The following is a 12603-nucleotide window of genomic DNA, read 5'->3' as shown; positions in this document are numbered from 1 at the left end:
GCTCCAGGGGCCATGTGCCTGATATCCCCACAAGGACTGATAAGAGGGTCTGCATCCTCATCTCAGAAGTGTCACAGGTCCCAGAGTGTCAAGAGCAGAGGGACCCCTCATTGTATAGAGGACCAGAGAGGGGCGGGGCAGAGTAGAGCAAGCTCTGAAACTCCTTCCTCTCATGCCTCTTCCTCTTCCTCTCACCATCCCTTGCCCCCACCCCCCGTCTTCCTCTGCCTCTCTTCCCCCCCCAGAGACATGCTCATTTCATATCTAGTAACTAACACACTCCCGCACTCCCCAACTTTTGTAGATGGAGAACTCTCGAAGGATTTGGGGGATTGAGAAGAGTCCACTTAGCCACTAGAGCCAATGAGAAAGTTCTATGCTTCCGCCCCCAGAGAGAGGTGTATTGATCCCTCAGCCCCAGAGAAAGAGGCAGCAGCTCTTCTACGGGCCCACTGCAGCCAGAAGCATCTGCCCTGTGGTTGGCTCCCATGTGCCAGGCAACACTTCCAACCTCTCAGGCTCAGTGAGTCTTCAGGAGGCAGGCCAAGCCCAAGGCCAGGACACAGGAGACTCCGCCTTCAGCCCTGTTCCTGTCTTGCTGGACCACCCCGGGGACAAGTTTCCCCTCTCTGGAGCTCGATTTCCCTAAGTGGGAAGTTTTCTAGTCTTTTCCAGGAGATTTCCTCTGGTTGCATCCCTGGCCCTTGTCTGACCCAGACACATTCTGTAGAACCACTCTCCAGAAGCACTAGCTGGCATGAAACCAACAAGAAGGACTTTGCAAAGCCCTGCTCCTCAGGAAGTCCTCCGTCCCAGCTGGGGACAGTGAAGATGGGGAAGGTGAGGGACAGGAGGGGACCGGGGCCTCCATGGTGATGACAGAAGCCCAGTCCCAGCCCCGGGGTTGTTCCAAGTGCACCCCGCCCCCATTGCTGCCCCCAAATGAGTCCAGGACGCAAGGTTTTGCTGCCATGGCTGAACTTTTATTGAGCATGCTATCTGTGCACAGCCCTGTGCACGAGGTGGAAGCAAACCAGAGAGGAAGACAGCCACACCGCTGCCCACAGAGGATGGAACAGACAGGATGCTGAGGTCACAGAAGCCAGACTCAGAGAGCCCTGATAGGAAGGAAAGTGGGGAGAGCTCGCGGCTGGCTGGTCACGCATCAAGTGGCCAAACATCACTGGCGCAACCACAACCACAGGTTGGCGATGCAAGCCGATGCCAGCAGAGTGAAGAACAGAGCCTCCCTCTGGCGCCAGGTGGCACTCTGCTCCTCCAGGGCGTTCAGACGCCCGGTGATCAGGTACAGCTGCAAAGGAATCAAAGGCATGGAGTTGACTCAAGAAGGAGTTTTGCTGCTTTTGGGGAGGGGCAAAAGTATCCCCAGGTGAGAAGCAGGTGGGCCTGGCTGGGTCTGCAGGACCCAGGGTCAAGCTGCAGTGTGGGCGGGCCCAGCTTCCCTGCCCCTCCCGTGGTGGTCACTCCAGGTCTCTGGGCGCTGCCAGCCCTTCCCAGCTGTACTGGGGAAGCCAAGGAAGGAAGGGCTCTGCCAGTCTGGGGTGGGCAGGCAGGCATGGAGGCAGCACCAGGAGGGTTGCCACTCAGGGCCCATAGAGGGCCACCAGGACCGATGCCTCTGCAGGCCCATGCCCACGGCGTTTCTTGCTGAAAAAGCCTGGGCTTGGTTTGAACAAAGGCAATCCTCTCTCTCAGACTTCATTGAACCACTCTGTCTGGATAAACTATTCTTATCCTCTTCCGTTCTTTCTTCCTTTTCCTCTTCTCTTCCCCTATCCCTTTCCAGCATCTCAGGGATAGTGGTAGGTCTGAGGTTGAGCATCAAGATAGAGTGTCAGAGCTATGGTGGCTGGGAGGAAGAGGAAGAGAGCTGTCCCAACCCCAATGCTACCGGGAAAGATGCAACCTCAAGGGGTGGCCCCAGCTGCCATGTCCCGTCTACCCCAAGACGTTGTGACTCTGCCTCCGCCTGCCAAGTGGATCTCTGCTTACCTCTTTTCTCATGACTTCCATTTCCAGTCCACTGATCTCTTCCAGGCTAATATCTGTCATCATGTCTGCCCCTGGATTACTGGCAGAAAAAAAAAAAAAGACAGAGGGTCAGAGTAACTGGTGGTCCAAGACAGGGCCAGGCACAAGAGCACAGGAAAGCCATGAGGCCAAGCAGGCAAAGCTGGGGGCTTTTAGGGCAGTGACTCTACCAGCCTCCAGTCCTCCTCTTCTCTGGTAAAGAGAGCTTAGGGCCTGAGGGCCAAGCACCAATCAGACTTTCTCAGAGGCCCTGAATGTGCAGGGAGCCAGGGGGTTCAGTGTCTGTGGCAAGGCGGTACTCCAAGCACTCACAACTCCTTCCCAGTCAGTTTGCTTGCTCGCCTGTCTACCCCATTCTGGACGCTGCCCAAGCATCCAGGGCCCAAAGAGCTCTTACCGCTCATAATGGAATCTCATGCCTTGGAAGTTGCCAGGATACTCCTGGAGATGGGCATCGTCACGGCCCTGTTCTCTCAACATTCGGGATGTTGGCATCTGGAGTCTCTGAAAAAAGGAATGGTCAGTCAAAGCAGCCTGCCCAGCCCCACCTAAGTGGTCCCTGTCCTCTGCCAGAACTTTCACTTGCAGACATCAGTTGAGAAGCTGAACACACTAGTGAAAAATGTAAAACCTCAGTCAGCAGTTGGGGAAACTGAAGTCTGGCGTGGTGGCTTCACTCCCAAGGATACTTGGTAAGTGTCAGAGCTAAGGACCGAACTCTGGCTACTGGGAAATCACCTACTTCTTCTCTGGGTGAGCCAAGCCATCTCTGATGCCTTTGAAGAGCCAGTGGGTTGGGAGACCACCGATTTCCACGTTCTGTTCTTCCATCCTGGGCTGGCTCTTCTATTTGCCTCATTCTTAGAAATGAACAGCCAGCCAAGGCTCACCTGTCACCCGGGAATGTTCTGCAGTACTTCCAAAATAGCATGTAAAAGATAGTGAGTGACAGGGAAACCCCAGGACGATAAAGAGGAGTTTGATCCAGAGTTTCTCCTAGAACGATTATCAGACTATCTCTTTACTTTCCTATAGATTGGAATCAAAAGGACAAAAAAAATTTTTGAGAGCGATTTGAAGGCAAAATAAGGATGTGTGGCTGGTGGCTGGAGTTTGTCCGCGATAACAGCTTGTTATTAACTCATCACATAAGAATTAATTTCACAACACCTTCAGGCTGGTGATACCTTTACTTGTGCTCACTTGCAAAAGGCCAATTTAACTGTTCAAAAACTGTTATTCGTCTTGTTTTTTTTATTTTTAGAAACTCTATTTGGAGTTATATACATTGTAAAACCTGAGACTATAGTGTGTGTGTGTGTGTGTGTGTGCGTGTGCGTGTGTGTGTGTGTGTGTGTGTGTGTGTGTGTGTGTGTGTGTGTATGATTGAATAGGGAAACCTATAAACTGCAGTGAGTCCCAGCTTTTCTTTGTTATTTTTTTCAAAAAACGCTATTTTTGTGTGCCTTTTAAGGCACACTACTTATTTTTCCAAGTCAGCAAGATAGTATTACTCATTGTTCTTGTCTTTGTATATTGTGGGTGGCTCTCCCAGAGTTAGTTTCATTAATTCTTATTTTCAAAAATAAGTAGATGAATAAATGAATAAAGAGAATTAATAAATTAGATGTTTTAATTCTAAGTTCCTAAATTTAATTTCTAAATTCAATATAATGTCTATATTTTTTGACAGTCTACACTTCTAGTCCTCATAATTAACTTTAATTAATCTGGAGGGTATATCTACCCCTGGTCTCAGAGACATGTGTGACTTACTGGCGTCCAACCTTCTGGAGCAGCTTGATTTGGCTGTTTTTCTCATTATGCATCAGAGATGGAATCATTTCAACATTTGTTGTAACCCACTATCTAGAACAGTTAGGTCTCCCTCCTTCTCCAAACCTGTTGCCTTTTCCCAGTAACCTTTGCAACATTATCACAACCATTTTCTAAAATGTGCCCATACCCACAGTGAATGTAGCTAAAAGGATTGACTACAGAACTGTGGAACTCATGTAATTCCCTAAAACAGTCCAAGTTTCCCTCCTCCTCCAAAATGGCTGCCTTTATCCAGTATCCTTTGCAACAATATAGCCATCAATTTTTCTAGAAATTTCCCTCACTCGTATTGAATGTAGCTTAAAGAATTGGCTATAAAATGGACAGATTCACTTGTGTGGATACCCTAACATCCAGAGAGCATAGGAGTCTCACTCGCCTTACTCTGTGTGTGTGTAATTTTAAATAAAGGAAAATGTCCTTCCCCACACTAGAGTATTGCAGAGTAAAGTATATATGTACTCCCCAAGCGATGTGTGTTTCAGGCATTCTGGCCTCCCAGGGTTCAACTCCCCAGCACAGAAAAAGGACTTTTTCTGGACCTTTCTGTGCTCATTTGCCTGCTTGGCTCACCGGAGCTTCCTCCCTCCTCCCTACCCCCAGACAACTTCTAGCCCTACCTGACCTACCATGCTCAGACTGGAGCCCCTCCAACCAGCATTCCCCGCCCAGCTGGCCACGAGGCCCTTATACAGTACCTCTCTTTTGGACCAAACTGACTGGGCTGCAGCAGTGCCAGCAGCCTTTTGCTCCAACTTTTGTCGCTTATGGGAAGCACCCCGGGTCCGAGATCCACGCTCCAAAATTTCTAGAGAAAAGAACAGAGGCCCCAGGAACACCCATAAAAGTTGTGCCGGGACTTCCTGGACACAAGATACACCAGAAAGAAGATAGTCCCCAAACTTCTTAGAAATCATTCATTGACCCATTTGCCACTGTCCACCAGCTGATCCCAGGGGAGCCTCAGTTTGTTCAACTGTTCAAAGGTCAACACGTATTTACTGAGGGTCAAGCTCTGGGCTAGGTGACTAGAGAGAGAAAGAGCAATGCCCAAGAACAAGATCCCAGTCATTAACAAACTGACCATCTCTTTATGTATAATAGGGAGTGGCAAGTGCAAATCAAAAGTGATCCATCAGTGCGAATTCACACAGATGTATGCTCCATAAATGATCACAACAGTGTAACACAGTGGAAGGAAGGAGATGTTTCTAGACAAATAGGAGACAACATTGAGGTAGAGACATGAAAGAGACAAAGGGTATGATATAGCATGACATATTTTGAGGATGTGACCCTGATAGGATCTTGCAGGGATTCTTGGAGTTTGGATTTTATTCCAAGAGGCAGAGGAAGGCATTAGAGGGCTGGGAGACAGAATTGATCTGACTGAGCTTATAAATTGAGCCCTCTGATTGCTTCATGATGGACACCGTGGTAATATAGACAAGGGGAAGAAAGAGGGACCCCACATGCTGTTCCCACTCTCTTTCCTCTCAAGCTGCAAAATGCTCACATCATCTATCCCTCTCCCTGCCAGCTCCCCTGTCACCAGACCCGCAAGTACCCAGACACAAACACATGCTCATGCGTAGGTGTAGACACCTGTCTACATGGTTGGCTATAGCCAAGGGGCATTTTCGGGGATCCTCACCTGCTATCACCAGGTGCTCTTGATTTTGTCCTTGGCCTCCATGACCCAGTTCTTCAGCCAAGGATATTTCCAGCTCCTCCTCGATGCTAGGGGGGCCTCCTGCCATTACAGCCAGTTGTTCACTGTGATCTCCAGCTACCGATGCACAAGCTGTGGGAACACAGGAGGCGCTTGGAAAATCACCTCTTCGAGGGGTAGAAGCTCAGGAAGATATAGTCGAATCTGGGGGTGGAGCCAGACTCTCTCTCTCTGGGCTGAGGCCTTGGACTCAGCACCTTCTGTCCCTGCTGTATCTTGCTGGCTGGGCCCATGGCCTTCCCTGCTGTTACTCTGTAAGCAACTTAGGAGAAGAGATACAGCTCTGAGCCTTTGCCTGTGAGAAGGGCTTTGACTCGTGGATCCCTGACTTTGCCTGTCCAGGGGCAGGGGTGTCCACCTTCTATCATTTCTAGGGAGAGGCAGAGACTAACACAAGGCCCGAAAGTCAGGCAGTGGCAAAAGAGGGTTAAGTCCCAGGCCTGCTATGGCTCCTGCAAGCCCAGATCTGGTCAGTAATCCAGGCCACACCGTCCTATCAGAAGAGATTCTCTGCAGAGTACATCCTGCCTCGAGTGCCCAGGCAGTAGTAGGTAGCCTTTATGTGACATCCTGGGCAGGAACCATGGGAACCAAATGAGAGAAAGACAGGAGAGGAGAAACCTGGCTGCAATCCCCAGATCCCCCAGGGGTCTCAGGCCCCGAACCCCCTGATGTCAGTCCCAGATTAGACCGCTGTGATGGTGGGGTTTGTGCCACCTGGATCGGGCTTTAGACCCCAGTGACTCCATAAAACACTGGTCCAGGTGTTACTGGGCAGGTATGTTGTGGCTGAGTTGGCCTGTACAATCGACTGACTGTATTAAAGACATGAAGCAGCCGGGCTCGGTGGCTCAGCCTGTAATCCCGCACCTTTGGGAGGCTGGGTGAGTGGATTGCCTGAGCCCGCGGGTTCAAGACCCGCCTGGGCAGCGAGACCTCATCTCTACAATAAATCAAAAATCAGCCGGGCGTGATAGCGCGTGCCTGTAATTCCGGCTACTCGTAAGGCTGAGGTGGAAGGATCGCCAGAGCCCAGCGGGTCGAGGCTGCGGTCGCCGGGAGCGGCCACTGCCCTCCAGTCTGGGCGATGGAGTGACTCCAACTCAAAAAAAAAAAACATGAATCATCTGTCATGGAGTGGGGCCTCAGTCAATCAGCTGAGGGGCCTGAAGAATAGAGACTGGGGTTTCCAAATGCTGCCTCAGGACGAAAACATCAATATCGGCTTCAGCCTCCAGCCTGCTGGCTTCCCCTGCAGGCTTCACACTCGCCAACCCCACAATCACGTGAGCCAGTTCCTTAAAATAAACCTCTATATACTTATGCATATGCATACGTACATCCTATCAATTCTGTTTTTCTGGAGAAGAACACTGATCGGTAAAAATACCAATGGTGACTTCACTCTAGGGAACAGCCAGGCTGTTGATAAGAGGGACCCAGCACAGCTGGTGGAGAGAAGAGGAGGAAGGGGAGTGGAAAACAGGAAGGAGGAGAAGGAAGAAAGGAAGGAGGGAGAGAGGGACAGAGGGAGGGAGAAGGACAGGAAGGTGGAAAAAGGGAAGGAGGGGAGAAGGGTGGAAGGAAGGAAGGGAGGGAGGAAGGAAAACGGGAGAAAAGGGAGAAGCCAGGACCAGCCGAGAGAGGGCAGCAGGGTCTGAGGCTGCCTCCCCGACGCCCACCCCCCCACCTGTCCCATAGTCTGCCTGCATTCCTGCACCCCTCCCTCAGCTCTAGTGGAGCAGCTGCGATGAAATTCGAGCTTTCTGGAAGGCCACCTTAGTAGCAGGGGAGCTCCTGAGTGTGCTCGGTGAGACTCAGGAGCCTGGGAGGTGGGAGCATGGGTTCCTGCCCAACCGTTGAACAAAGAAAAATACAGGCGCCAAGGACGTTTCAATGGCAGGCCAACCCCAAACCATTTTTTAAGTGGAAGTGTGCTCCATGCAACCCGTGGGACATACTTACTCTGAAAAAGATTCATGGTTGATCCGACGTTCGGATGAACTGGATAGCCTGGATTCTATCTGGCAACGCTATCTCACCATGACCTCAAGGTCTGACCTTGGCCAAGTCTTTTGCTTCTTTGGGCTTCAGTTTCCCCTTTAGACCTCAGTCTCCTCCCCCTTACAGAGTGACTGAATTGTCAGGAGCACACAGAAGTCACCAGAGCCAGAGTCATATGGTTGCTTGCTCCCACAGGATCTTGAGCTACTGTCCCCAGACCACATTCCCCTCTGGGGACTAACAGGCTTTGGCCTGCTTGGGCTTCCTGGACACAAGGGCACTGGGCCCAGGTGCATGTGAAGTCACTACTCCCTGTTGGCATGGGAATCTACCACCTAAAGTCACTCAAAGAGGGTAGGAGACTTTCTTCCCAATCCCCAGGTCCCTGGCGCCACCCAGAGACCCTGGCATCTCCCCTTCTTAGCATGCTTGCTTTTCTTGGCATGCCAAGGACGAGTGGGAGGTGAGAGACAGACTTTGCTGTGTGACTTTGAACTTGTCTCTTAGCATGTCTCTGACGTGCTAACCTTTTCATAATTATAATCTTCATCACAATTTCCTTCTGAAGTGACTGTAAACTCACATTCCGGCCATTCTGAAAAGCTAACTGCCTGGTATGCCAACCTAGAGATACAAAGGGCTAGAGCATCCAGGGTGCAGAAAGACCCATCAAGTCTTACGTGGATCCTGTGTCCAGGACAGCCCATGACCAATTGTGCATGACAGGTTGCAGAGACCTTACAGCCAGTAGAAAGTTCTGCTCACCTGGAGTTTGGACAGGTAGTTCTGTAAAGAGGAAGGAGGGATCAGAGCACATCTGGAAGCGAGCTGTGTCTATATGTTTGCATTGTGCAGTGTTCTACACAAATGAGATCTTACATCTGAGGTACCTGCCATTCTGCAGCTTACTTTTTTATTTTTTTGAGTCAGAGTCTCACCTCAGGATCCCGAGTAACTGGGACGATAGGCATATACGGGCACACCCTCTCTTTTCTTTTATTTTTTGTACAGATGAGGTCTCGCTCTGTTGCCCAGGCTGGTCTCGATCTCTTGGGCTCGAGGAGTCCTCCCGCCTCAGCCTCCCAAAGCACTGGGATTACAGGCATCAGCCACCATGCCCCGCCTGCAACTTCCCTTTTTAAATGACCCGCGTGCCTTGGAGATCTCTCCACATCAGAACAGATGTACTCTTTCCTCCAAACCCAGCACAGCATTTCAGGGCACAGCTCCACCCTCACTGATCGACATTTTGGGTGTCTAGAGTTTTTCACTTTGACAAATAATGCAACACTGAGCATTCCTGAAGATGCCTCTTTGCACACACATGCATAAATTTGTTTGCAAAGCAGGTGGCTAGCCATGGAATTGTGGGCTTCTAGGGTATGAGTGTAGCCTGTATTGACTGATATTGTGAAAGGATCCTCAAAAGAGGATACCCACGCGGTGGGAGGACTGCACAAGCCCAAGAGATCGAGACCAGCTGGGGCAACAGAGCGAGACCTCATCTCTACAAAAAAAAAAGGAAATGAGAGGGTGTGCCTGTATATGTCTACAGTTCCAGTTACTCGGGATCCTGAGGTGAGACTCTGACTCAAAAAAAAGAAGGGGAAGAAAGCGTTTGTTTCTCCTCAGCCTTATCAGCAGAAATATTATGCAACTATTTAAAAAGCAGCATTATGATGGATGAAACATGATATCTATCTCATGGTTGCTTTAATTTATGCTGCTTTAATTATGAATAAACCTGGGCAATGTTTCACATGTTTATTGATCTTCTGTATTTCTTTCCTGTGAACTGTCTGCTGGAGGGCTTGGATCTTTATTAAAATAAGAGCAATTTTATTAACAGAAAGGGAAGAGGCAAAAACTCTCCCCTCCTTCCAGCTAAGTGTCTCCAAAGAAAACGCATCATCTCTTTCCCTAAAGGTGATCGTGAGCTCAGAGCTTCCACTGGGGACCAGATGAATCCGCTTAGTTGTATCCAAGTTTTTGCTGATATCTAGAGGCCACACCCACGTGGCAGGAGATCACCTCTGGCTGCTGCCTGCCCGTCTGCCGGTGTGTGTCTCTCTCTCTGCCAGTCTGCCTCCACCAAAGCCTCCTAACCATTGGCCTCTTCCAGCTGTTCCACCAGCCTGGCACTCTGCTCCCACCTCCCTTGGGTCAGCACACATGGGAGTGACTCCTAGTCCTACCAATGGGGGACCTGAAGCAAGTAGCTTCCCTGGCTCTGAGCCTCAGTTTCCCATCTTCACAAGGAAGACTGAGCTGAAGCACAGTTTCCTGGTTTCAGGGAGGAACTTTAGGGGCTACCGGGGCTTCGAGGCAGACCCCAGCTTTTCCACCCAGATCACATCTACTCTTCTGACTTTGTTATAATGGAGCTCTATGTAAGAGGTGATTCATACCAAGTGACTTGTAGGAAAGCATAAAAGTCATCAGGTGTGATGACCTCCTGCTTCCCAGCTCTGCTCAGAGTCCGGTCCCAAGCAGGGGAGTGAGGCTGCCCCGATCTTCCAGGCAGCTGTGAACTTCCTCTGAGTGTGTTAATGAACCTTATGGACCTGTAAACAATTCTCCTTCCTGCTCCTGGAAGCAGCTGGCTCTGAGATCATCCCTGGAACCACAGGGACCTTCCCCAGACAGAGAGGAAGGGGAGAGGGACTAGCAGAACCTTGCAGCTGTCGCTGCTCCTCTCCTTAAAGAGACAGGAAGGACAGACAGATGGACACAGGGTCAAATTGCAGGGACTGTAGCTGGCCCCTGGAAGGAAGGCCACTTTGTGAGCAGAGCAAGGAACTAAAAATGGCTCCACCAATGGGGACAGGACGGCCTCAATTTCCAGTTTTCTGTCTTGAATCAATTGATTGTGTACTAGGTACTGGAGGTGGCAACAAGGTCCCTGTCCTCATAGAGCTCACGCTCTAATGCGTGGATAAAAACAAGGGCTGTCCTTCCCTTAATCCTACCACTCGCTGCCTGGCTGGGAGTGTGGTAAGTTCTCCCTAGAGTTTGGCCACCCTAAGAGGGAGGATCTAACGGGAGACTGAGCCCAACTGATGTCCCTAGCCCCTGCAACCAATGACTGCTAAGATCCAGAGGCATGCATCCCGGGGCAGCTCGCTACCTCCCAAGGAGACTCAGATTGGTAGAAACATCTTCCCTGCATTGGGTGAAAATCGGTACAGTGGGGGGGGGGGAGCCGCCACAGCAGGAGTTAAAGACATTGGCCATTGACAGAGAGTCACAGCCTCCTTCCTCTGTGTCCTCTTCTCTCTGCTGACCAGGGATCCCTTCCCCTAAAAGCTGGCAGCAAGTTCAGAGACTGGAGGGATTTTTGTCACCTGCCTATTGGTCATACAGTGGCCCAGTGTCCACCCACCTCTCACCCTATCCCCAGCTCAGAGGCCAGGGCACTTTGCTCCTGTGTCCGGGGAACCCTTGGAGCTGGTGGGGAAGAGACTCTTTCCTGATCCCCAGGAAGGGGGGAATCAGACGGACAAGGTAACCTCACAGAACCCCTGACCACGTGTGACTCCTCGGATGGAAATGCATCTGCTTTCGATTGTCTCCATGCCCAACCGACTGCAACGTGATGTATATGTAGAAATCAGGAGAATTGGAGGCCAGAGGAAGATGGCCAAGAAAGATGAGGAAGGTGGAAAAAGCTTTGCAAAGTCTCCGACACTGACCCGCTCGAAACACCAGCAGCAGCTGCCTCTCCAAGAAGTTGGAGGAAGGCGAGAAGGTCGATGGCGAGAAGCGCAGCCCTGAGAAGCTGCACGTTTGTTCAGACAGGAAGTTAATGGCAAGCGCCCCCGTCTGTGAAGCAGCCCCCAGTTTAAAGACAGAAATGCTGGGTGGGTGCAAAGGGTGGGGCAGGACCCAGTTTACTGACTGAGTGGCAAACCAAGGTTGTCATATGAGTGCCCCAGGATCCCTGCAAGACCAAGAGGAGGTCCTTGGGAGGAGCTGGCTCAAGAAGGTTCCAGAAAACACCCTCCAACCCCTATTGCATTCTGACTTGTCCTTCACTCTTAGAAAGGGGCTTAGAGTCGGACTCGGTGGCTCAGCCTGTAATCCCGCGCCTTTGGGAGGCTGAGGTGAGTGGATTGCCTGAGCCCGCAGGTTCGAGACCCGCCTGGGCCGCGAGACCTCATCTCTATAATAAATCAAAAAATCAGCCGGGCGTGGTAGCACATGCCTGTAATTCTGGCTACTCAGAAGGCTGAGGCGGAAGGATCACTGGAGCCCAGCAGGTCGAGGTTGTGGTGGCCGGGAGCGGCCACTGCACTCCAGTCTGGACAACAGAGTGAGACTCCAGCTCAAAAAAAAAAAAAAGAAAAGGGCTTAGAAACCACATCGTACACTGATACAGAGACCTTCTAATATCTGTCCCTATTGTCACAGCCCCTAGAGAAGGACATGTCCAGGGCGCAAGCGCTCTTGTACATTCCCGAACAATATTCCTGAGAACTAATAAAAGGTTGCTTCTCCTTATCTCCTATGTGTTAGCATGTGGCAGGACAGGATGAGGGTGGAGAGACAGGTGCAGGGAGGCATCCAGCACCGCTGGGGCTGGCAAGCCGGAGATCTGAGTAGATGCAAAGAATTGCAACACACAAAAAGGTTAAGAAAGAAAGGTTTATTGAAAAGTACATTAGAGAGAGAAAGAGAAGGAAGAGAGAAGAATCACCTCCCCAAGGTGGGGGAGGGGAACCAAAGCCAGGAAGCATGGCGACAGCCTTGGCTCAAAGAGCACATGGCCACACCAGACTCTAGCAAGGCAATGGCCCCTGGTTGCTTGTGGTTGAGTCCTTTTAACCATTCCCCTTGATGGGGGAGGATCACTAGGGTGATTGGGTGGTGGTCTGCTTTCACGTCATCACAAAGGGGCAGGCAAGCGCAGGTACTGATGATGTCAGGTGATGGACAGCAGGCAGATGGGTGGGTCAGTCACATGATGGCTGCCATGG

General features: G+C 50.8%; 1 protein-coding gene across 1 annotated transcript; it reads right to left on the bottom strand.

Moving 5' to 3' along the window:
- Positions 1-1180: 1180 nt before the first annotated feature.
- Positions 1181-5651, bottom strand: FATE1 (fetal and adult testis expressed 1). The gene is made up of 5 exons (XM_021710386.1): positions 5546-5651; positions 4572-4699; positions 2450-2556; positions 2014-2092; positions 1181-1312 (listed from the first exon to the last, which is right to left on the bottom strand). The coding sequence occupies exons 1-5, from the start codon at positions 5649-5651 to the stop codon at positions 1181-1183; spliced, it is 552 nt and encodes a 183-aa protein (XP_021566061.1).
- Positions 5652-12603: the final 6952 nt, after the last annotated feature.

This window comes from Carlito syrichta, unplaced genomic scaffold (assembly GCF_000164805.1).
Source record: "Carlito syrichta isolate Samal-C Ts95f unplaced genomic scaffold, Tarsius_syrichta-2.0.1 Scaffold288800, whole genome shotgun sequence".
In the NCBI taxonomy this organism is placed as follows: Eukaryota; Metazoa; Chordata; class Mammalia; order Primates; family Tarsiidae; genus Carlito; species Carlito syrichta.
The sequence above is the reverse complement of the archived record's forward strand: the minus strand, read 5'-3'. Positions and strand labels throughout refer to the sequence as shown.